At 40.6% G+C, this 25,122-nt stretch overlaps 2 protein-coding genes and 1 non-coding gene across 3 annotated transcripts; 2 read left to right on the forward strand and 1 right to left on the reverse strand.

The window, feature by feature from the left end:
* Positions 1-43: 43 nt before the first annotated feature.
* On the reverse strand, positions 44-115 carry trnap-ugg (transfer RNA proline (anticodon UGG)). Its single transcript has one exon. It is a non-coding gene; the product is annotated as a tRNA-Pro (tRNA).
* A 595-nt stretch (positions 116-710) lies between these two features.
* LOC147146828 (STAM-binding protein-like A) lies at positions 711-7,674 on the forward strand. The gene is made up of 10 exons (XM_086032105.1): positions 711-874; positions 2,561-2,777; positions 2,867-2,942; positions 3,020-3,115; positions 3,735-4,101; positions 4,885-5,009; positions 5,831-5,968; positions 6,542-6,654; positions 6,737-6,836; positions 7,051-7,674. The coding sequence occupies exons 2-10, from the start codon at positions 2,575-2,577 to the stop codon at positions 7,105-7,107; spliced, it is 1,275 nt and encodes a 424-aa protein (XP_085888231.1). The 5' UTR covers positions 711-874; positions 2,561-2,574; the 3' UTR covers positions 7,108-7,674.
* A 1,395-nt stretch (positions 7,675-9,069) lies between these two features.
* On the forward strand, positions 9,070-21,455 carry ppil2 (peptidylprolyl isomerase (cyclophilin)-like 2). Its single transcript, XM_086032013.1, has 20 exons — positions 9,070-9,235; positions 9,453-9,502; positions 9,877-9,922; positions 10,012-10,074; positions 10,148-10,199; positions 10,558-10,609; positions 10,749-10,840; positions 11,063-11,152; positions 11,230-11,305; positions 11,392-11,552; positions 12,859-12,934; positions 14,364-14,470; positions 17,616-17,705; positions 18,619-18,652; positions 19,904-20,021; positions 20,153-20,209; positions 20,430-20,502; positions 20,691-20,753; positions 20,817-20,965; positions 21,247-21,455. The coding sequence occupies exons 1-20, from the start codon at positions 9,204-9,206 to the stop codon at positions 21,344-21,346; spliced, it is 1,581 nt and encodes a 526-aa protein (XP_085888139.1). The 5' UTR covers positions 9,070-9,203; the 3' UTR covers positions 21,347-21,455.
* Positions 21,456-25,122: the final 3,667 nt, after the last annotated feature.

The raw sequence follows: 25,122 nt of genomic DNA on the forward strand, positions 1-25,122 counted from the left end.
TTGTCGCCAAAAAACCACACATTTTGGTGGTACAAAAAAAGCTGGGCTCGTCCGGGATTTGAACCCGGGACCTCTCGCACCCAAAGCGAGAATCATACCCCTAGACCAACGAGCCACTCTAGATACCTGGTAGGCCTGAAGGTTTACTCTACTCGTTTCTGGTTTCACTAAGCCACGTGGACTACCTCTGAGGTGCGTAGAGTAGCCAAAATTGTACGGTTACTTTGGAATAATATAATTCAAATCAAAGTAAAAAGTACTGCTCCAGGACAGAAGACTGTATTTATGTGTTCTTTATGTTTCCGTAGTGTAAATTCTTTGGTTACTTAGCTTAGTTTGTCTCCCACTGGCTATTACTTTTGTATAATTTGTATTTCTGTTAAAACGTATATTTACTTGTTTTGGCGTTTAACGGCCACCATAGGAATCCACCTTCTATGAAAATACGTGTAGTCAGTATTTTACATGAAACATAAACTAGTTGACATGTTTGGAGTCCAAAGCATTTTTTTCCTTTTCTGGGAGCCGTTTTGATGGCAACACTGAAACGATAAAGATAGATAAAAAAAAAACTTCAGAAAAATGAGATTCTGTGTCGTGGATGCCATCTTTCTCCGCATATATTTCGAGCACACACAGCGCATGCTCCGTGTCATGCAACCTAATCCCCCTTCCCCAAACACACATACACACACACGCACACACGTACACACGTACACACGTGACGATGCGTCATCCGGAAGTTAATGTGATTGCGGAAGTGTTCGGATGTCTCGTAGTCGCAGTTCCCTCCATTAATCTAGTTTGCGAGTCCGTATTTGGATCCCCATTTGGGCTAGATATATGTAGGATCTCCTTTTTGCACCGCGACCAGGTAAGGAAGTCGCTCAAGTGCCTATGCGGTCGTTTTGTTCCTCTTTCTGTTCCGTTTATGTTGAAAATAGCCAGGTTAGCTACGCGCGGCTAACGCGACATCAATGGCATGTAGTCATCTGATTATGTTAAATTAAACATTTCGGAGCAGTATGAGAGAGAAAAGTAGCATATTTTAATGTAGGACACATTCATGCCACTTCGATTGTTGTGGTGTTATTAAATGACGTTTAAACTGACCTTGTGTCGTTTGTCCCACATGATAAGTGGCAATTAAATGAGACTATTCTGGTTCTAATTGTGTTTTTACACTTCGAGCAGTGAAAAGGTGCCATATAAGGTCTGTTATTCAAAAGTTACGAAGTACGAATAAGCGTTTCCCATTGAGCCATGGATCACATTTCACATTACAAAAACCTCACAGCTCACCACCAAACAAAACTTCCACAAAGAGTATATAAGCAAAAGTAATGTTGAAATCTTCTCAATTTAAAAAGTAATGTTGAAATCTTCTCAATTTACTTACTTAACGTGGAATCTGGGCTGGTAAAGCTATTTTTCTGTCGTATGAATGCAAACAGTTGGAAACAACAGTTTGTACCTTCTGCCATCTAGTGAGAGAGCATTTTATTGTTCTGCCTGTTAGGAAATGTTGCCAACACAGATGAACAAAGGTACATCATAGAATCTAGCTCAATGTAGCAGAGTAAAAGTATTGTTTCATCCTAACATATATACTCAAAGTAAAAAGTATGTTAATATATAATGATAGAGTAATATATAAAATAATAAAGTTATATTTTTGTAATTCACTTGTTAAAATGTCTATCACCTTGTTAAATTTTGATTTAAATATCATAACATTCCAATCCGATAATGTTCATCTTGTCTTCTTATTCGTTAATTGAGTTTCAAGTCTCTTTTGTTTCGACAATGACAATGATCTTCCTATTTTTGAGAAGAGAAAAACTCTCTTACCGTGTTGACAGCTTCGACTGCAGTGACAGACGAAACTGTCAGCACGGTAAGAGAGTTTTTCTCTTCACAAAAATAAAAAGATCATTGTCATTGTCGAAACAAAAGAAACTTGAAACTCACATAACATTCCAACTTTATCTTGGAAAAGTACAACTTCCTCCAGACAAAATACAATTTAACTCATATAAAAATAATTTGCAATCGCAATTTTACAACTTTTTCATTTCTCTGGCATTTAGTGGTACGTAGTAGTTATGTTCAATAAATTGTAAGGGGGTCTGTGGGAACATTTTGTAAGGGGTCCTGGCACCCAAAAGGTTTAAGAACCCTAATCCTATGTGAATGCTCAGTTTTGAATGTGTCAAAATTAGGGCAAAATAGAGCTGCATCTATCAAACATGTTCAGAATCAAATAGTCAACAGATTATCCCATTAATTAATCAAGTAATTTGATTTAAAAAAGGAAAAACATATTAACCTCGTTAACGTGCATGAGGTCTCGTGTCCTCTCGTTCTGCTGTAGTATCTGTGACTTTGAGTGTGGATGACTTGAGTGACATTTGTGTCAGCAAATGAGACTGTATAATTGGTCCCCGTGTGGCAAAAGGATCCCTGCAACGCTTTGAGGCATACTTTTCTTCTAATTGAATTATTTGAGTTATTCAATTTAATCGTTGCAGCCCTAGCATTCATGTTTCTCGTGTTCCAGGTTGGGCCACGGCCATGGCGGACCACAGCGACATCAGTCTGCCACCGGAGGAGCGCGTCCGCATCCTTACCAAGAAGGGGAGCTGGGTGGACATCAACGATGAGGTGCCCCTGCGCCGCTACTTCCGCTCGGGCATGGAGATGATCCGCATGGCCAACATCTACGCCGAGGAGGGCAACATCGAGCGTGCCTTTGTCCTCTACAATAAGTACATCACGTAAGAGATGCTTCCCCAGGACAGCGTGGCGGTGTTCCCCAGGGATCTTGACCTTCTCGTTGTCAATCCCCCTCCCCTTTCCCACATAGGCTCTTCGTAGAAAAGCTTCCCAAGCATCTGGATTACAAAACAGCGAATATTCCAGAGAAAAAGGACACGCAGAAGGTACGCACAAAATGTCTCTCTCAAACGTTTTTTTTTTTTTTACTTTATGCTTTCTTCTCATTCGTTTTATCCTGCAGAAATTGAAGGATGTGGCTTTTCCTCAAGCTGAAATCCTGAAGAAAGCACTTCTTAAGAGATTTGAACAAGACTACGATCAGTATCGCGTCAAGAAGGTAAACACGACTTGCATACTACACTCCTAATAAAGAGAGACGGGTATTAATAGTTGGCAAAACAATCACCTTGAATGACCACATTCCTCATTCAAACCGGCTGGATCCACACCACACGGTTCAAGTGACTTGTTAAGTTTCTAAATCTGCTTCCTTTTAGGAAGATACTGTACATAAATTAAGGCACATGAGAGTAAAGACATAACATTTGGTGTAAATGTGGTACATTACAGGTTTGTAGGACATTTTTCATGATGTAAATGTGGTGCATTAGAAGCGTGCATACAGAAAACTAACTTAAAAATGGGAAAGAAAACAAACATTGACTTTTGGGTGGATATGGTACATTAAATGTCTTTGTACAGGAAATACGATGTGGATTTGCTGCTGTACTCGTATATTTAATCAAACACATGGTTTCCCCTTTTAAAAAAAAGTCTGCTCGCTTCACAAATAATACAGAGCACCACAGATGGGTATACGCTAAATACCGTGCATTAGAGGTGGAAATACATGAAATATGATGGTACAGTAGATGTGCTATTGACATGAATAACGATGTAAGTACGGTTCATTACAAGTGCATAGAAGATTTAATATGACTCTGTGGCCCTTCCAGAAAGCGGAGGAAGAGGCTTTGGCTCTGCAGCAGTCGCGTCAACGGGCCCTGGACGCCGAACGGGAACGCGTGGCCGAGATGCAGCGGCGGCAGCAGGAGCAGGAACAGTTCAGTGCCTTCGAGGAGATGATCCGGCGCCAGGACCTGGAGCGAGAGCGCCAACGCGTTCTCCTGGAGTTCGGCCAGCCCTCCGCGCCTCCCCCGGACACGCCGCTCATCCCGGGCATCCAGGGCCCGCCCGTCATCTCGCCCACCCCGCCGCACAGCCCCAGGGACACGTCCGGGAACCGCCCTCCCTCGTCCGTATCCCCGCCCAGCTTCGACCGTTCCCTTAAGCCTGGCTCTCTGGTCAGCCCTGGGAACAACGGTGAGTCATGGACATAAAGAGATGATTTCTATGGACCCCCCAGAGATGACATGTGGGGGGAAAATGTTTTTAATTGTGGCCAGCAAGTTAATTTAAAACGAGTTTAACATTCTGAATTATAGCCACAAAATACTAAATTGTGGCCAGAAAATGAAAATTGATATTATATTAGAGCTGTCACTGACAAATCCTTTTAGAATCGGTTATGCTATTGATTACTCCACCGATTACTCTTGTAATTTCATTCACATTTCTCACAATAATCACGGCACTTTATCACTTTATACTCGGACTCAATCACTGCTTAGCGATGCCTTGGCAGACCAAGCTACGCTAAGCTAAGTTAGCTGGATAAGCTTTAACATGCACCAAGACAAGTTTAACTAACTGGTCATGACAATTTAGTGGAAGGCAAGAAGTTTCGAGGCAGAATTGTTTGTGTCGACCAATGCTTGGGGACAACTTTTTTTTTTCTCCCCCAGTCCTGTATTATATTATTATCATTCCTCGATATTTGAGTAAGCATATAACTATTTCTTTGTCACTACCAGTTCACTCGAACACCGGCTCGTAAAACTAGAAGAGACGTAGAGTTATTGATGGGAATGATGTTATAGATATTTTGTGAACACAAATTGGTATATTGTGGACACAAAATGGAATTTTGTGCGCACATGATACAGTATCTATATCGTGGCCACCGTTAAGCAAAAATGCCCGTGTTATGTGACGATTCATGTTATGTCGGGATTTTCTCCATTTTCCTCCACCCGTTGTCGGCAGACCTAACGGTGGATGCCCTCCGCCAGCTGCTCGTGCCGTCGGAACTCTGCCGAAGTTTCCTGCGGCTGGCCGAGGCCAACACCAGCCGGGCGGTCGAAACCTGCGGCATCCTCTGCGGCAAACTGGTAAGTAAGATAAACATTCGAAGTCGGAATTTGCAATAGCGGCACATGCATACGATAGATATGACGTCCCCAATTTCGTCGATAAATATTTTTAAGTGACGTGATTTGAAACGGCGACAGTTGCGTTCAAAACAAATTCTGCCTTTTTACGCCTTTGATACTATACCATTTTTTTTTCTATTCAAAAATACTATTGTATTTATGTAAATCTTGAAGACTTGCACTTATCTCTAACAAAAAAGAAGACTTTCTCAAAGAAATCCACTTCCCCCCCTCAAAATCTAATTTCATTTTGAAAAAAAAAAAGTTACGTTTCTTTATATACAAAATGATGTATTTTTATCTCAAAGGAAAAATACTTGTTCTCAAAAAGTTCAACTTTGATTTTGTGAATTAGGCTTCTTTTCTTCATTAAAAATACAACTTTATTTGCGAAAAATCCTCCCGCATTTGTAACATAAATCTTTGCCATACATCTTTGCCATTAAAGCTAAGGGAGCATGTTTTATTTGTACGTATTAACATTTACATTGGTTAAATTTCCTTTATTTATTTCTTTTTTACTCTTTTTTTTTTTTTTTTTTTTTTTTTTACTCTTATCAGCATTCAAAAAAAAAAGAAAAAAAAAGGATATTTAAATCTTTGTTGCAAATCTTGGCACCTCCACCACTTGTCAGTAAATTCAAACCAATACATTTGTTGCTTTTCGACATCATAATTTTAACAGTGATTAACTTCACTTCACAGTTAATTGTTATGAGTTTGGGGTGGTAGCGGCGCTAAAAGTCTGACCAAGTATTCCCATTTTTTTTACTTTCCAGACCAGAGACACATTCACCGTGACGCACGTCATCGTCCCCAAGCAGTGCGGCGGCCCCGACTATTGCGACACAGAGAACGAGGAGGAGCTCTTCCTCATACAGGACCAGTATGATCTCATCACCCTGGGCTGGATCCATGTGAGTCAACCTCTGAATCAGAAACTTCTCTCGGTGCAGTCGTGCTCCACTGCAAACGTGAAAAACCTGTCACGCTGACATTCGCCTTGTGAAGCACGCCGCACAGACAAGACGTTTGACTTCAAGCTCACCTACTTCCTGTCACTCATGCGGGAGTCCAGTAGTGATATATTTTCGCCAAACATGGGTCACACAAATTGAAGTCCTTTATTCCGAAGAGTTGGTAAATAAAATAGTCAGCCAAATTCACTTGTGAGTGTTGGTTGTTGAAGGCGTGTTGCTCCGGATTATTACCTGTAAGTGTGCATTTAATGTGACTAGCAATGAAACAAAATTAAAACAACTTGATACAAATATGCAATGATTATTTCAACTCACGACAAAAACACGCTAAACATCAACATAGGAAGGAAGTCCAAACCTACCAAAATAAAAGCAGTTACAGATCGCAGAATTTTGATTTGTTTATGTATTTGTGTTATTTCTTTTTCATATTTTATTTGTGTTTTATTGTATTGATTTAATTGTGAAATTATTTCAGTTTCTTTTTTCTTCATTATTTTGTCTTTATAGACGCACCCAACCCAGACGGCATTCCTGTCCAGCGTGGACCTGCACACGCACTGCTCGTATCAGATGATGCTGCCCGAGGCCATCGCCATCGTTTGCTCGCCCAAGTTCAACGAGTGAGGCTTGCCCGTCGACGAAAAAAAAAAAAAAAAAAAAACCTGTCGTGTGGACCAAAGAACAAAATATCCTTTCTTCCAGGATCGGCTACTTCAGACTGACAGATCGGGGAACCAGTGAGATCTCGTCATGCAAGCAGAAGGGCTTTCATCCTCACAGTAAAGACCCGCCTCTCTTTACAGTGAGTTCACTTCACGACACAAACGCGAGGAATAGAGTTCGAACTTCCAGTTAACCGGATACAACCGTGCCGATTATTGGGACCTGGTGCACGAAATCCATTAACACAAGCGGTTACGCATGTTAAGACACCTGGGAACTGTTTTGAATTTTGAAAAATGACAAATGTGCCCTCTTGATTTGTAATGAGTTTGTGTGTTTCCCTTTGAACGCAGCACGCCGGCCACGTCACCATCTCCAACGACGCCGTCTCCGTGATGGATTTGCGGTGATTTTAGGAATTTTTTTTTTCTTTTCTTTTGTCCTCCTCCTGTTCCTCCTCCGACGACACTCAAAGACTGTTTTTTTACGACACCAGAGAGTTTTTATTTGTTTCCGAGACATGTGTTCATATCATTCTGCGGACTAGAAGTGTTCTCCAAGGGAACGAAAACAACAACAAAAAACAAACATCATCACCCTCATCGCATTTGTGTCCGCATTTCCAATGTGTTTGTGTTCTTCTACAAGTTTCCGCCTGACTGATTTAAGTGCCAAGGACGACAACGTGGATGGCATTGGATGCTCAGACTGCATATTTGATTTGTTCAAGGCGGTTGGAACTCAGGTGCAAACCCATCAAACATCTCAAACTTTTTTTTTTGTTAAGGGCGTCAGTAGAAGCTTGTGTTCCTCGCGTATCCTTGCTTCAGAAAGCGTGAATGTAAAACTCCACTAACTTCCCTGGTTTGCGACCCTCGTGTTGAGATTGTGAAGAATTATACCCCCCCCCCCCATGTGCATATGCAAATATCTTCCATTGATAAAATGCCAAGATGAAATAAACTAACTGTACATGAGTTGGGCATTTTTGTCTCCTTGCCTCTGTCATAAACAGCGTGAATTAACAATGTTTACATATTTAAATCCAAATGTTGTGATGTTCTATTTTTTTTTTTTTGTATTCAAAGATATACTGAATGTGTGTTTTGTTTCATATAAAGAATAACTCACTCTATTTGGACCTGTTCTTTGCGGTAAGGATTTGATGACCACATGCATAGGAATACATGGTGTGTTATTATAAATAGTGTACATATTTTAGTTAATAGTACTTCAATTTATAGGTTAGGCTAAATAATATAGAATATTTAGCCAAATGATTTGAGAAAGATGCCATTTAAAAATACTAATGTATTTGAAAATGTTGTATAGTAATAGGCAATGTGTTATGGTAATAGTACAGATGCTCTAATGGTAATTAGAATGTTTTTTATACAAAGATGAGGATGAACATGAATATAAATAAGGCACTTAATATGAATTGTGGACTATAATAAATGTATACATTGGATTTTAAATATATTGTGATATTAAAAAAAGTGAGACACAAGACAAGATTGAATTTTAAAACCTGATTTAAAAACAAAAAATATAGTGGAAAGCCTACTAGAACATCTGAACTTTATTTGGGGTTAATCAGCGGCACTTGTGTGCAGACTTGTGTGGAATGTGAAGTGAACAATTCTGAACACACCCACATAACTAGAGTAGTTATAAAATGTGTGCACACTTACGCAAACAGTATTTCTATTTTTAGTCACCCTAGTCCAAAAGATTTTTTTTTCCATTCAGTTGCACAGGTTGTAGGGCACATTAATGGTAGAAAATCTTGTGGTCTAATTTGTTTGAATACCACAAAAATGTCATTTTGAAACCATAGTTATCCAAATTGTTTCAGACAAAGATGACGGAGATTTAAAATCACAACCATTATCAATGTACCCAAAATGACTTGTTATAAAGTCTCCTTTTCAATAAATAATTAATTCATTCATTCATTCATCATACATTTTGCACTATAGTAAATTCATTTGTACGTACTCTCAAAGTACTTCATCAAAAATATTTCACAACAAACTATGACAATAATCAACAGATTTAAAATTATTTAAAATATATGTTTCCTCTATAATAAATTGTACGGATTCTATCAAAATGTAAAATGATTTACAATATGAAAAAAAGTCATGTCATGTCACAATATGAAAAAAAGTCATAAGTCAATGTTAATTTCATACAAAGATGAGATTAATGTCCCCAAAAATATTTCTCGCTTATGTGCTATGATGGGTATGACCTATATTAGTGATTAAAACCATGCTAAAAATTATTAAAAAGCTAAAAATCATTTTTCAAATTTAAGCAGTAAGTTTGATTGTCTGTGGAGGGCGCTTGAGTGTCTTCCCGCTAAAAGAAAGACGATGAAAAAGAAGAAGAAGAAGACGCGCATCAACATCTGGGTCTCTCTGTAGTTAGCTAAGCAGCACTCGGAACTTCGTGGACTAAAAGCATTATTTAGCTCGTTTAGTTACAAAAAGACGAAAACATGGGGAAGCGACAGCACCAAAAGGACAAAATGTAAGTTTACATTACGTGTAATTGTGTTACATTATGTACAGTCACCACACAGCCAAAACGCGCCGGTTGTTTTTAGCTTTCGTGGCTAATGCTAACAGGCTAACGAGCTGACTAAATCTCTAAATTCACGTACTGGTCAAACCTATTTAACAGTCATTGAATTGTATGTTTACCTCGACTAAAAGCCTCGTTTACTTATTCTTGTCCACCCACACAGGTACATTACGTCTACAGAGTACACCAACTTCTATGGAGGCAAGCGGGCAGGTAAATGTAGTGTTTAGATGAGTTAAATTAACTTTTAAACTAATCACATTTTTTTGAATGTACGCCGGGTTAGTAAATGATTACACTTAATCTACTTAAATGGTGTGTTTTTTAATTGAGATTTTCCTGAAATAAAAATACTAATAGAAGCCTTTTCCTTATATATTACAATATTACTTATAGTTTTTAATAGAATTTGTATAATTTTCTTTCCAGTATGGCACTCATTGATAATATTTATATAATGTTAACCTTTTTCCTGATTTGTGACGCTTCCTCTTTGTTTGCAGTCCATTTGAATTCCAGTCTATTATGCTGAATATGTAACTATTAATTGTGGCGTTTGTCATCATTTGTTTCGTTTTGGTTGTTAGAAATCCCGCAGAACAACTTCAGACGGCTTCCCTTCGACCACTGCAGGTGAGCCATTTTGTCAACTGGCCTTATGTTGAAATGTACACCAAAGCACACTCACAACACAAACCTTTTTTTTTTTTCTTCCTTCTCAGCTTGTCCCTTCAGCCGTTTTCTTATCCCGTGTGCACTGCAGATGGCGTCGTCTTTGACCTGCTGTGAGTATGTTCACTTTTGAATGAGCAGATTTTATTTTTGAATTGTTTAAGATGGATCCTTTCTCTCTTTTAGGAGCATTATTCCTTGGATCAAGAAGTATGGGACTAATCCCATATCTGGAGAGGTAACATGAAACATTTTGGGGAATACACTGAACCCCTGCATATTCAACGTGCCCAAAATACTGAAAAATGTGTTTGGGGGAAGATTAAGGGACTTATAAATTGTTATATCACCAAAACCTTTTGGGAAAAAAATCAGTAATTTCTCAAAATAAATGTTGACAAAAATAATCAGAAAAATAATCTTGGAAAAAAATACTTAAAAGATCACCTATTGTACACATTTTTTAAAGCACAACTTTAAACTTGTAATATTAACAAAATTATTTAAAAAAATAAAAAATGATATTGGCAATACAAACATTGACTTTGTTTTCGTAGAGATTTCCTGTTGTGGTGTGACATTCTTTTTGTATGCAGAAACTGGAGGCCAAGTCGCTGGTCAAGCTCAACATTTCCAAGAACAATGACGGTAATCGTCAACAATTAAACGTTTGATATTTATGAATGCAATACAACCAGCAAACATGCTTTTTCTTTTCTTCTCAAATATCTTTACTACCTATTCGTGAATTGATTAGACTTTAAACATTTCCTTGCTTTTTCACCAGGCAAATATCACTGTCCCGTTCTGTACTCTGTCTTCACAAACAATTCTCACATCGTCGCCAACAAGGTCACTGGCAATGTCTTCTCCCATGAAGTGAGTCACAACAGTGCACACACACACACACACTAATTAAAAAAATACACTAGTAGTAGATGAAAAATACCCACATTTTACGAAACAAATACAAAAACTTTAAGGAATGAATATTCAAATGTTAGTAGAAAAACACAAACATATTAGCTCTGATGCTAAATTCCACTAGCGCTGAAAATCCGTGTCTGCTGTGTGTGCTCGTGCGTGCTTGCGTGTGTTCAGGCAGTGGAGCAGCTCAACATCAAGACCAAAAGTTTCAAAGATCTGCTGACTGATGAAGAATTTACCCGAAAAGACATCATCACACTTCAGGTCGGTTTAATTTGAAGTGTGTCATTTGAAATACTGATCAATGAGAAACTTGATGACCATGTCGTTCTCCCTGCTAGGATCCAACCAACCTGGACAAGTTCAACGTCTCTAACTTTTTCCACGTGAAAAACGACCTCAAAGTGCTGGATCCGGGTCAGATTTCCATCAGAGCTTTCTATTCTTTGTGTATGTATATTTAAAAAAAATAAAAAATAATAAGGGTGTTTGTTGTGATCCAGATGAGGAGAAGGCCAAGCTGGATCCCTCGTACCACTTGAAGACCACCAACCTGGAGACCCGGGAGACCCTGGCCGAGCTTTATAAGGACTACAAGGGGGACCAGCTGCTGGCTGCGACCATGAAGGAGCCAGAGGCCAAGAAGACGGACAAGCTCAACACGGTAAGTAGATGTAGTAGACACTGAAGTTTGTTTGATTCCAGATTTGCGACATGAGAGGCTGAGGCTGTACGTGGCAGCCATGTTGAAGATGAAGGTTGTCGTGTGCAACGTGTCCACACGAGGGAGCCAAACACTAGCTCACGAGCTCAGAGATGGCAGAAAAACGCCAGAAGCTGAAATCCAACAAAAGCTAAAGCTGCGATGCTCAAAATATTGCGAAAAAAATTGAAAGATGCAAAAAAAATGGACTTAAAAAAAAATATTTGAAAACATTGCAAAATTACAAGACAAAAATGCACACATTACAAAAAGTGTTTTAAAAAACAAATGTAAAATGTATTTGATGAAAATTATGTATTAGGAAAAATTCAAAATTCGAGCTTGCCTGAGGTCTTAGTTTGAGCTGACATGGAAAATTCGGGCATTGATCTGTGAACTGTTGTTCCTATTTGTGTACAAACGATAGAAAATTTACATTTTTGTATGCTGTAAATCCTCAGTAAATAAGGATTGTTCATAAAAATGGAACAGAATTATTTGTCGATAAAAAATGATGTAAACCATATGACGCTGATAGATGAAATTAGAAAAACACACAAATATTTAGGCAAACAAAAAACACAAACTACACAAATATTTGAATGAAAGCGGTAGGAAAAATACAAAGATAATTTAAAAACACGCTTTTGAAGACTCTACAAATCTGAGAGAGAAAAAAATACCACACCCCAGAAAACACTCTTTTTGACTTCAATGAATTCACTTGTCTTGATTTTTAAATCTTAACTTGCACACAACTGAGAAATTAATTCAATTTTATCAGTCAAGAAAACACCAATTATCTGTTCTGCATAAAAAAAGTATTCGACTCTTTTAGTAAAGCCTTTCTACAGGTGCACTTTGACTGATGATAAGAGTTCATTAAATATGAGCCTGTGTGCTGTGCTAGCGCCACCATCCGTGTGCTCTCTTAGTGGCAGAGGTGTCTATAATATGGGTGTCTCGTGTTTGGCGGAGGAAGTGAAGAGAATTTAGGTCAAGACGGCGCAGTGCGCGAGCTAACGTCTGCACGATAGCTAGAGCACGTATCCACTTACCGATGAAGATTTGGGAGTATTCGTCTTCCCCTGAAGCCATCAAGAGTGCGCAATCATCTCCCCCCCAGTGTTGGGCATTCATTCACATGACGCTCCCCTTCCAGCACTCATCAGGTTACATAGAGCTCTACCTTATGTGCAAAGTGTGTTTTTAGGTGTAGTAGTAGTCGGTGATGATTCAGAAGTGGAAATCAGTGTTTGTCCTTCAGGCTCACTACTCGACGGGAAGGGTCGCCGCCTCCTTCACGTCCACGGCCATGACGCCGGCCACCACCAACCAAGCAGGCAAGTCAGTTAAGTAGCTGGAAAACGTGCTCACATTCTGTACTTAAAGCGGAAGTCAACCCAAACATATTTTTTTCAAGAATATGTTCCCAACAGGCCCACTAGTTGAAACAGAGCATTCTGATTAATTTTGCATTTGTGGAATATAAATGAAGCAGCAAAATGCACTCGTTTTTAGCCATCTCTGGGGGCGGCCATTTTGTCTTCTGTCGACTGAAAATGACATCACAACTGCTCACAGCGACCAATCACAGCTGACCTGTTTTCTGCATCTGAGCCGTGATGTATGTTTATAATAATATGTTCAATGCGTCTCCACTAGTATAAACATGTTATTGTGATGATGTTGCGTTTGTGGCATATTTGAATTAAAGAGGAAGCCAACGCAAACATTTTTTTGTTTTGAGTATGTTCTATGCAAGCCCACTAGTTGAAACAGGGCATTCTGATAAAGGGAGTTATAATAGAATAAGTGTTAATCCACTCGTTTTTAGCCATCTCCGTCAGTGGCCATTTTGTCTTCTGTCGAGTGAAAATGACATCACAACTGCTCACAACGACCAATCACGGCCCATCTTCAGAAAACAGGTCAGCTGTGATTGGTCGTTGTGAGCAGTTATGTCGTTTTGAGTCAACAGAAGATAAAATGGCGGCCCCCAGAGATGGCTAAAGACGACTGCATTTTGCTGCTTAACTTATATTCCACAAACGCAAAATTCATCAGAAGGCTGTATTTCATCTAGTGAGCCTGCTGGGTAAGATATTCTTGAAAAAAATATGTTTGGGTTGACTTCCGCTTTAAGTACAAAAGATGAAACACACTGTCCAGCCATTCAATCCCAGGAATTTATTTATATTTTTTTCAAATTTTTTCAAACGTTCGGGTAAAAGACGGTCTGACAATGTCTGGCAGTGAATGAGTTAAAAGGCCCATACACTTTTTTTTTTTCTTGCTCTGATTTTTCCCATTCTAGGTGAATTGGGATTACCCAAATTTTTTATATTTGCTGAATGGCAGACTAAAGAGAGAAGGATATTTTGGGAACAATTTTCCATTGCTTCCTTCAAAGTCCAAAGTTTACATCCAAAGAGGTTACTATGCAGAAAATGATGTCAAGCGTCGGATAGGTTAATTGACAACATTGAAGTTATTTAGTAGAGACACACCAGTGGATGTATTTGAAGGCACACCTGAAACAAACTGCTTCTTCGTATAAAGTCAAAAGAATTCCGCCAAGACATTAGGAAGAAGAATTGCGGACTTGCACGAGTCATCCTTGGGTGCAATTTCCACATGTCTAAAAGTTCCATGTTGATCTGTCCAAAAAAAAAAAAAAGGACATATAAACCGTGCGAGATTTGAAGTGGAGTAAATCAAGCGCACACGCCTGACTTCAATTTGTATTTCTTTCTTTTATTCGTGACGCAGATGCCATCGCAGACGACACAGTGCGCTACAGCTACATCAAGAAGAAAGGTTACGTCCGCCTGCACACCAACAAAGGAGACATCAACGTCGAGTTACACTGTGACAAGGTATGTTTCTTTTTTTTTTCTTCTTTTTTTTCACGATTGGTCATCACTTTGGCCAATCAGGATGCTGCTTGGACACACTCCCCCTCCTGCTCCCCCAGCGCTTTCCACAGTGCTCTATTTGCGTCCCGCTGTTTAGGAATTAATGAGCGGCGCTTGCATGTCGCATACGCTCTCCATCACACAGATCCTCAGCTCACCTTCCTCCGCATGTCTCGGACCCTCCGGCTGCACACCCCCCGCCCCTCTGAAAGGACATGTGACAAATCCCTCCAGCACCACTCATTGGTCACGGCGTAACATGACATCGCAATCCACGTTACCGTGGATACTCCTCAGCTGAGTGGGATGAAATCGGGTGCGAGGGGGCGGTTTGGGTCGCCTGACTCGGTGTCATGTTTCGGTTCATTGGAATAATTACAAGTAGTTTTGCATCATTTCATAAGGACAGGACTTGGTATGCATCGGCAGTAAGAGACGAAACCTGAGCTGTGCCGCGAAAAGCCAAGACTAATTGCCACATCGCCCAAGTGTATTTATAGTTAACTCTTTCAATGGCAGCCATTTAAAAAAATAATAATTAAAAAAAGACAATCTACTGAGTGCCAGACAATTTAGAGCATTCTGACTGATCTGTCAAGGCTCAAAGAATATTTCGTTTTATGTAGACACAGAAACTACCAAATGAAAGGTTAGACTCCTTTCATCACACAAAAAAAGCTTCAGTTTCAACCTTTTTCCATTTGGTAATTTGGTAATCGGCAGTAGAACACGAGTTGGTTTTACCCAAATAACCTTTTGTTGGGCCCAAAAATGCAGAAAGCAAGCGTTTTGTGGAAACAAGTCACTATTATGAGAATCATTTTTGCTTTAGTGACGCCTCAGACATCTGAACAGTCCTTTTCTTCTATAAAATACCAGCAGCAACAATGAAAATGTGCTTTTGATAGCAAAATAATGCATTTACAAACAAGCAACGGTGTAACAATTTTACATTTGACAAAATTCACAAACGATTTGCACACTAGTATCAAGTTGTAGTAGTAATTAGTAGTGTGTGTGTATGTACACGTACGCTTCTACTTGTAAACTAAAATAATCTGTCATCTTTTCTCTCTTTTGTGACACTCTTTGTAGTAGATTTAACATGACAAACACTTTGATCATTAGCTGCTTGCAGTGGTCAAATTTCCAAAGATCCGCCATGTTCACTGGTTTCTGCATTCCATTGATATGGCGATCTCATCCAAAAGAGACCCAATGCTGCCATCTGCTGGCCACATTTAATGCCTTTTTTTTTTTCCATCTTAATCAACTCATTCAGTGCCAAGGAGATATTTTGTCTTTTCACAGTCCAGCCATTCAATCCCTGGAACGTATTTTATATATTTTTCAAACGTTTATTTGAGTTAATGATCAAACCAGAGTTAGCCAAGACTTTTCTCCACCCACTCCCTTAAAAAAAAAAAAACAATCATGTTTTTTGCGGGTAGTGAAGACTCATGGGTGTGTCCATCTTGGAAATGGGAGTTGGCCCAGTATTGCGCAAATACATCAGGAAAAGTGTTGAGTGCCGTCAAGGTCTGCCCCCTATATGTCAAAATTGGAACTAAACTTTGCTTTCAAGCAGTAGTCATCTGAAAGACAATACCGGACATTTTCCCCCCTCATCGCATTTCTGCTTCACTTAAAAACGACAAATATTGGAGCCAGCCCACTTTGTTGACAAAGTGTGACGAAAATTTGGAGCCGTCGCCACTGTTGTCGCGGTTTTGTGCAGCTCGCCTCAGGGCAGAGCCTTTCGGCATGTGAGCGGGCGCCACGGGCCAACCTTGTTCCCACGCTGACATCGCCGATCACGATGCACAGCCTCTCGCCGCGCGTCTCGAAAATTTGATTGCTGAGCTTTCTGGAGCTCGGATCCACACAAAGGCGCGCGCACACACGCACACACAGAGTCATGTTCAGGCAGCCAGTGTGGAGTTTTCCTAACCTGGCCATGTGGTTTTAAGGCGAACAAAAGGCGAGTATTGTCAAATGGCTTTGATGCCTTGGGCAAGGCTAAAATGTGACAGCAATGACGTCAGCCCCGCCGCTTGTTCTTTTAGGACCGAAGCTTCTTGGCAGACAAATGCACTTCACCCTATTGGAAAGATAAAAGCTCCTTTTAACACTGACTGAAAATGTCTAGACAAATCGTTTTGGACGCTGATTGTTAATTGGTGGGTCAGGACCTCAAAATTGGTGTGTGGGTTGCAGACAGCCACTTGAAAAGGATATTGAAGTTAAGTAAATGAGACTTATGCTTTTTTTCTTTCTTTTTTTTTTTCCCTCCCCACAAAAGCTCTCTTGCGTTTTTGGGTCGGGTCAAAAATCGCAAGACATTTAACAGCCCCTTGTCACACTCGTCTTAAAATGACAGTTTTGTAGGGGGACGTTTTGTCTCATACGAGTGCAGTGTATGGTTTATGTGAGGACTTGGGGGCGGAGCTAGGGCGTCATGGTGATGCAGTGTTGACATCTTTGTGACTTTTTAAGCTACACGGTGGTGCCGTGGGAACTCAAAACACTCACCTCTAGTCATCTTTCCCCATTTCAACGAATGGATATGCCATTAACAGCACCTCCCCCCTCGCAAAAAATTATAGTGTGTCTTTTTTAGGAAAATAACACATTTGATTGATAAAACGCAACGTTCAAGCTTCATCGAGCACGTGTACGCGATGCTAATCGGACGGTCAAACGGTTTGCAAAGGCTAATCTGCGCATCAGACACGGCTCAGTGCAGCTCTGCTTACCTTTTGAATTCGACACGATGTTTCGCTCAGTGCAGTCCAGCTGTGACTTTGAAATTGTGGATCCTCACCCAGCCTTGCTGCCAAGTCATGGGTGGAAGGAGGCTGTGTGGAGGCAGGATCATGTAAATAGCCCAAATGGATAATAACCTCTGGAAAGGCTCTCTCACACATTTTCACAAACGGACAACAAAAGAAATGACTTGTTTGTTGCGGAAATGACATGTTATTCCCATGTATGCCATTCAAATGCGCGCCTATTTCGCTTTCACTTTTCCCTTCCACGGCGTGGACAAAATGACACATTGCGCCGCGACTCAACTTTCGTTTGTGTGTGCCTCGTGCGTCCTCAGATCCCCAAAGCGGGTGAGAACTTCATCGGGCTGTGCAAAAAAGGCTACTACGACGGCACCGTCTTCCACAGGTCCATTCGCAATTTCATGGTAAGGACGCAACCAGGCTCCTCCGGCGGCAATCCATCAAACACTAAATCATGTCATTGTTCGGGATGAATGATTGATAATTCAGCCATGAGGAAAAAAAAAGATTTCTGGCAACAACAATCCACGGTGATTCCATGAGGTAGGAAACAGAAAACTATCAATACGCAACACTTAATTTCTATAAAGCTCTTGCAAGTGTGTACGTGTTCAAAGGATCGCTTCTGCAACATGGCTTGGAAATCACAATGTCCCAATTTTCAGATTAGGCTCGCGGGCTGCTCACGTGCTTCTTAGGGGCGAGCTGGTGCGCCCTGATAGAAATTGAAATGCATTTGGTTCAAGTAGAATGTCTCGTATATTTTTTTAGATAACAGCTTCGTTGATCATTTCTTACTGGTAAAATTGACTGTCTTTGATTCAGTAATTGGTTGATTTATTGTAACATTTACTAAAATTAAAAATCGATTGATTGATCTTTGTCAATCATACAAATGTTGGTCAAATCAATTTTACTTGCACGTTGACATTTTTAAAATGTTTTGATTTATTTATTTGATTAAATAATTGAGTTGGTTGAGTCAATGTGAATATATATGTATTGAAAAAATGTTAATTAAAATGAAAGCAATTTAATAAGTTTGAACATGAAAATGAATTGTTTTGATATCAAAATAAACAATTATCGTTTTTGTTTTTGCTAGCTCTCATTGCAGGTTATTTTTTTTAAAATAGTGAATACACAATAAGAATGAGCCAGTCCAGTCTTTTCTGATCTCGTCTCGGGCTCAATGTATAATTTGTAAAAAGTAGGACCAAGTCTCCAAGTTGGAAAAAGTGTTTGAAACTTGCTGCAAAACTTGTCAGGTTTCTTTTTTTTTTTTTCTTCTTCTTCTTTTTTGTTTGTCTCTTGTAGATTCAAGGAGGCGACCCGACCGGCACGGGCACAGGTACCGTCCGCGGCACACTCAGAGCCTTGCATAACATCCCCTCTGCGTTCAATTATTCACAGCTCCTTTTTGGGAGTGTGTAAACACAGAGAGGCCACATGCGTCTAAATTTACTCCGGAGAAAAGTGGCACTCAAGACGCGTGACGCAAAGGGAGGCGGGGAGGGCACGGTGCGAGGCCGCCGGCATACAGGGTCTGCCTTTTAAAAAAAAAATATATATATATATATATATATATATTTATAAAGCCGCCGAGCTGAAAGGGCAGCCAGTTACACAAAGTATGTCTGTCCTCGCATAAACGCTGGCACAGTGACAGATTTACGAAGGTGCTGAGTTCCAGGCCGGTGGCTGACATTCCCCTCGTCACCTGGGAAACAACATCCACAACACACGCACGAAACAGAACAAACACGGCGAAAGATGAAAATGTCGTTAATTGTTGCCAGATGGGCAACACGTAGAAAGTAGCAGCTTTTACTGTAAAACGTCTCCGCTTTTAGTCTTTTTCCATCATTTCCAACATCATCAGCGGGGAGAAAAAAAAAACACCTCATTTGAACCCTTTTCCTTGGCGGTTTGTGGCAATTCAAATACAGGAGAACCTCTAAAGTCAAGACATCATTTATTTTTGCCACAAATAAGTATGGGAAGAAAGTTGCCCAAAAAATGAAGTTAACCTCTAACTGTGAAAAGTACCACAGACGTGAACATGGCCGGCCCGACTACACTTTGACAATCTGATTTTGCGTTATCTTAACATGAGACGCCGCATGGGGACGTTTACGAGAAAATGATCTCCTACTGAGGTTGTTTTTCTCCTTCCTGACACGTGGAGGCGAAATGTCAGCCCGCTGATCAATTATGTACAAATGTCACCCGACTTGTTAGCCGCTGATTGCTACAGCGTATGTTTACATTCAGGCTCGCCCCTGTTGAATCAGTTGAGGATTGTTCGCAGTAAGCAGTTTTGCTGCGCTCAGATGTGAACGGCAGGCGAAACGACGTCACAGTTGTAACGGCCAATCCAAAAATTGCCGTGGCATATTACATGTACTTTCACTACAAAAAAAAAAAAAAAAAAAAATACGTTTCCAAAGCGAGATCTAGCTGGCTGTTGCTAAGTGCAGTGTGAAAAGGCCTTTAACAGCACATGATCTTGACTTTTCACTTCCTGTAGCTGCCCCAATATTTCAATTTTCTCCACCTGCTATCTGTCAAGTGTTGACGTACGTTTCCGTTGTCGTTCCAGGTGGAGAATCTTTCTGGGGAAAACCTTTCAAGGATGAGTTCCGACCCAACCTGTCCCACACGGGCCGGGGGATTCTGAGCATGGCCAACTCGGGTCCAAACACCAACAAGTCCCAATTGTAAGACATCACACAACTCCATAGTTTTTTTTTTTTTTTTTTTTTTTTTTTTTTTTTTTTTCACATTTTCTGTAAATTCATACATTTAAAAGGTTGACAATAATGTAACATCTTCTTTTGTTTTCCATCAGCTTTATCACATTCCGCTCTTGCGCCTACCTGGACAGGAAACACACAGTGTTTGGAAGGTAAAAGCCTGTGTACACTTTAGTTTTTGTCTTTGGCTGAGGGCGGAACATAGATGCCAAAGTCTCAAGAAGGCGTGCATTTGCCGACATTTGCCGTTTTGGCTTAAAGCGACCATTTTAGGGGTACTTTTTAAGGGCAAACTTGTTGGCTTTTCAGGGCACCTCAGTGAATATTTTCACAATTAAATTGCAGCCATTTCCACATTTTCTCATCCAACAGGGTTGTTGGTGGGTTTGAAACGTTGACAGCCATGGAGAATGTGGAGAGCGACACCAAAACAGACAAACCAAAGGCAAGAAGCACTTTTTTGTAGACTCGGTCAGCAAAAAACACTTTGTTGGAAGAACCGAGTAAAAATTGAAGTGGTGCGGGGAAGCAAAATTCAAGCATTTTGCAATTTTTACACTAAAAGTTTGAGTATATACTTTTGTGTGTTGTGTTTTCTTATATATTATAATTGAGTGTTTTTCTGTTCAACAGTCTGAGATCAAGATCATTAGCGCGACCGTGTTTGTGGACCCGTACGAAGAAGCCGACGCGGAGGTTTGTTCGCATTTGGCAGCGTTTGGGAATGGAGCGGGATTTGATTTTCCATTTGCGTGTCAGATCGCGGCTGAGCGTGAGAAGGAGCATCGGAAGAAGAAGGAGGAGGAGGAACAGCAGCAGGCCAGCGCCACCCTGAGGAAAGCCAAGGAAGCACAGGCGCCAAAGGCCTTCAAGCAAGGCGTGGGCAAATACATCAACCCCGCCGCAGCGTAAGCGCAGCAGTGGGCCGAGCGAGCAAGCAAACGGGCCCGTCAGCGATTACCGATTTTTTTGAGGCCGATGCTGATTCCATCATTTAGAAGAATAGGAGGGATACAATTTTATAACTAAATTATTAAAAAGTATGTTATGGGTAGAATAAGTTATTTTTGGGTCCCTTAACTGTTTTATGTTATATTTAAGCCATACACAAACCCCAACAATGAAAATGAGACCAGAGTATCCTGGTCTAATAAATACGAGTGTGACAATTAGTCTTGTCGTCGTCTAGGAAACGTCCGACCACAGAAGAAGAAAGCGGACCTTCTACAAGCAGCGCCGCCAAGAAGCCAAAAGGAAAGAGCACCTTTGGAGACTTCAGCTCCTGGTAGCAGCGATATCGTCACACAAGCAACCTCAACGTGCTCATTTTTTTTTTTTTTCTTCTTTTGCTAGCTTATCGGTTCTGTTTTTGTCGTCCAATAAATACTTTTATTTTTATGTCCACTCTGCTTTATTTTACCTGTCCCTAACTGTAATGTAAATCACGTGAAAAAAGGCTTTCAGCGGCACTTTGTAGATGAAGCTGACATTTTTTTTAAATCGCAGTGGGCCTGATGAAGGTGAGAATATTCATCAGGTTTGAACTCCTGTTGTCATTGAACTGTTCCTTTAAAGAAAGCAAAACAAATTTGGTGTGCCTGAAAAGGCTCCCGGCTGTCATTTGTTGCTTCTAAAAAGGCCATGAAAGCATCACGTTGTGTCTCTAAATGAGACCATTGTGAAATCAAAGACAACACACCAATCATGAGTCCAAAAAAAATATTTTTGGGGTTTGTTGGCATAAACACAAATCTGCTCTTTTATTGTTTCTGTAATACAGCACTGTCTCAGTTAAATGATACTTATTGTCACTTCTAGTGGTCTTCAAAAATGTCAAGACAGTCACTTATTCGTATTTTGTTGTCACTGAGTGAATTAAGTAGATGTTTTTCAAAAATAGATTTTTTTCCAATGGTAATGAAACTAAATTTTAATGAAACTTTTTAACAAGTAAACTAAGTAAGAACGTTTTTTTTTTATCGTTACAAATCAGAATTACTTTGTCTTTTTAATTTTTCAAAATGTTTGTATTACATTTTATTTAATCGGTTATTTATAGTATTTCTTTCGTTATTCAATAAATTAAAAATCACGGAGCAACTTTTTTAACAAGCAGAATCGTGGGATCCGCATATTGTTGTTAGCAATTAGCATTAGCATTGGAGTCAAACGTCTGTACTTCGTGTGTTTCGTTTTGTTGGGACAGCGCGTCTTGGTTGTTTACCTTCGGCCATCAAAATGACGTCACTGTAATCACCTCTTATTGGTCAGCGCGACTGGCGATCACACAACAGGGGGTCCGCCCACCCATCGTGGCTGATGCAGTGGGGCCGTCGCCATGGCGACGGTGGATGCACAGCGGCTACTGTCTGTGTGGGTGTTGTGACGTCACCGCTGAGAGAATCAAAACAATATGGCCTCGGCTTTCCTGTGTGTGCTGTGTTGGGAGTCAACACTGCGGCACCACCAGAGCCCAGACCCCCCACCTCCCCTCCGCTGCCCTCACAACAGCCACCCCGCCCCGCCGCCTGCCTACAGCTGTGACAAATCGCCATCGGACATGACGACTAACCCCTCCTGCTGACGACGTCATAAGCATCCCGAAATAGCAGCGGCATCATTTGGTCCGGCGGGGTGGGTGGTGTTTACTGGGGTTTTTACAGGGTTGACAGATAAAGCGAATGAGCGAACCAGATGGGGGGCAATCCCGTTGTCATGGTGACAGCATCAATGCATGAGAGGTGTGGTGGGTATGGGGGCAAGGGGGGTGCGCGTCACATGATCAAGAAACATGACAATCAATGATTGAATTATATGGAAACATGAACATGGAAATCTTTTACCCAAATCCTACGTTGAAACCTTAACATTACTTTGAAAGCCTACTTTGAAACCCTAACCCAAGGTTGAAACCCTACTTTGAAACCCTAACGCTAGTTTGAAACTCTAGTTGGACATCTAACTACGAAACCCTAACCTAGGTTGAAAACCTATTTTGAAACTCTAACCCTAATTGGAAACCATAGTTTGAAACCCTAACCTTAGTTTGAAACACAACTTTGAAACCCTAACCCTAGTTGGAAACCCTACTTTTAAACACTCCTAACCCTAGTTGGAAACCCTACTTTTAAACACGCCTAACGCTAGTTGGAAACCCTAATTTTAAACACTCCTAACCCTAGTTTGAAACCCTCATTTGAGACCCTCCTAACCCTAGTTGGAAACCCTACTTTGAAACCCTAACCCTACTTTGAAACTCTACTTTGAAACCCTAACCCTAGTTTAAAACCCTACTTTGAAACCCTAACCCTAGTTAAAAGCACTACTTTGAAACCCTAACCCTAGTTTAAAACCCTACTTCGAAACCCTAACCCTATTTGGAAACCCTACTTTGAAACCCTAACCATAGTTGGAAACCCTAATTTGAAACCCTAACCCTAGTTTGAAACCCTGACCCTAGTTGGAAACCCTACTTTGAAACCTTAACCCTAGTTGGAAACGCAAGTTGGAAACCCTAACCCTAGTTGGAAACCCTACTTTGAAACCCTAACCCTAGTTGGAAACCCTACTTTGAAACCCTAACCATAGTTTAAAACCCTAATTTGAAACCCCAACCCTAGTTTGAAACCCTAACCCTAGTTGGAAACCCTACTTTGAAACCCTAACCCTAGTTGGAAACCCTAACCCTAGTTTAAAACCCTACTTTCAAACCCTAACCCTAGTTTGAAACCCTAATTTGAAACCCTAACCCTAGTTTGAGACCCTACTTTGAAACCCTAACCCTAGTTGGAAACCCTACTTTGCAACCCTAACCCTAGTTGGAAACCCTACTTTGCAACCCTAACCCTAGTTGGAAACCCTACTTTGAAACCCTAACCCTACTTGGAAACCCTACTTTGAAACCCTAACCCTAGTTGGAAACCCTACTTTGAAACCCTAACCCTAGTTGGAAACCCTAGTTGGAAACCCTAACCCTAGTTTGAAACCCTAATTTGAAACCCTAACCCTAGTTTGAGACCCTACTTTGAAACCCTAACCCTAGTTGGAAACCCTACTTTGCAACCCTAACCCTAGTTGGAAACCCTACTTTGCAACCCTAACCCTAGTTGGAAACCCTACTTTGAAACCCTAACCCTACTTGGAAACCCTATTTTGAAACCCTAACCCTAGTTTGAAACCCTAATTTGAAACCCTAACCCTAGTTTGAGACCCTACTTTGAAACCCTAACCCTAGTTGGAAACCCTGCTTTGAAACCCTAACCCTAGTTGGAAACCTTACTTGGTAACCCTACCCCTAATTTGAAACCCTAACCCTAGTTTGAAACCCTAGTTTGAAACCCTAACCCTAGTTTGAAACCCTAGTTTGCCACCCTAACCCTAGTTGGAAACCCTACTTTGCAACCATAACCCTAGTTGGAAACCCTACTTTGCAACCCTAACCCTAGTTGGAAACCCTACTTTGCAACCCTAATTCTAGTTGGAAACCCTACTTTGAAACCCTAACCATAGTTTAAAACCCGACTTTGAAACCCTAACCATAGTTTAAAACCCTACTTTGAAACCTTAACCCTAGTTGGGAACCCTACTTTGCAACCCTAACTCTAGTTGGAAACCCTAATTTGAAACCCTAACCCTAGTTTGAAACCCTAGTTGGAAACCCTAACCCTAGTTTGAAACCCTAGTTGGAAACCCTAAACCTAGTTTGAAACCCTAGTTGGAAACCCTAACCTTAGTTGGAAACCCTAACCCTAGTTGGAAACCCTACTTTGCAACCCTAACCCTAGTTGGAAACCCTACTTTGAAACCCTAACCCTACTTGGAAACCCTACTTTGAAACCCTAACCCTAGTTTGAAACCCTAATTTGAAACCCTAACCCTAGTTTGAGACCCTACTTTGAAACCCTAACCCTAGTTTGAAACCCTAATTTGAAACCCTAACCCTAGTTTGAGACCCTACTTTGAAACCCTAACCCTAGTTGGAAATCCTACTTTGAAACCCTAACCCTAGTTGGAAACCCTACTTGGTAACCCTACCCCTAATTTGAAACCCTAACCCTAGTTTGAA

Source organism: Filicampus tigris, chromosome 5 (genome assembly GCF_054856515.1).
Source record: "Filicampus tigris isolate MCC_2025a chromosome 5, RoL_Ftig_1.0, whole genome shotgun sequence".
Lineage (NCBI taxonomy): Eukaryota > Metazoa > Chordata > Actinopteri > Syngnathiformes > Syngnathidae > Filicampus > Filicampus tigris.

What these genes read in the sequence shown, in the direction of transcription:
- ppil2 (XM_086032013.1), top strand. Translation starts at nt 9,204, where the DNA reads ATGGGGAAGCGACAGCACCAAAAGGACAAAAT. An exon ending in CCCGACCGGCACGGGCACAG is followed by an intron (nt 18,653 to 19,903) that starts GTACCGTCCGCG and finishes TTGTCGTTCCAG; the next exon opens with GTGGAGAATCTTTCTGGGGA. An exon ending in CCAAAACAGACAAACCAAAG is followed by an intron (nt 20,503 to 20,690) that starts GCAAGAAGCACT and finishes TCTGTTCAACAG; the next exon opens with TCTGAGATCAAGATCATTAG.
- LOC147146828 (XM_086032105.1), top strand. Translation starts at nt 2,575, where the DNA reads ATGGCGGACCACAGCGACATCAGTCTGCCACCGGAGGAGCGCGTCCGC. An exon ending in CTCTACAATAAGTACATCAC is followed by an intron (nt 2,778 to 2,866) that starts GTAAGAGATGCT and finishes TTTCCCACATAG; the next exon opens with GCTCTTCGTAGAAAAGCTTC. An exon ending in GGTCAGCCCTGGGAACAACG is followed by an intron (nt 4,102 to 4,884) that starts GTGAGTCATGGA and finishes CGTTGTCGGCAG; the next exon opens with ACCTAACGGTGGATGCCCTC.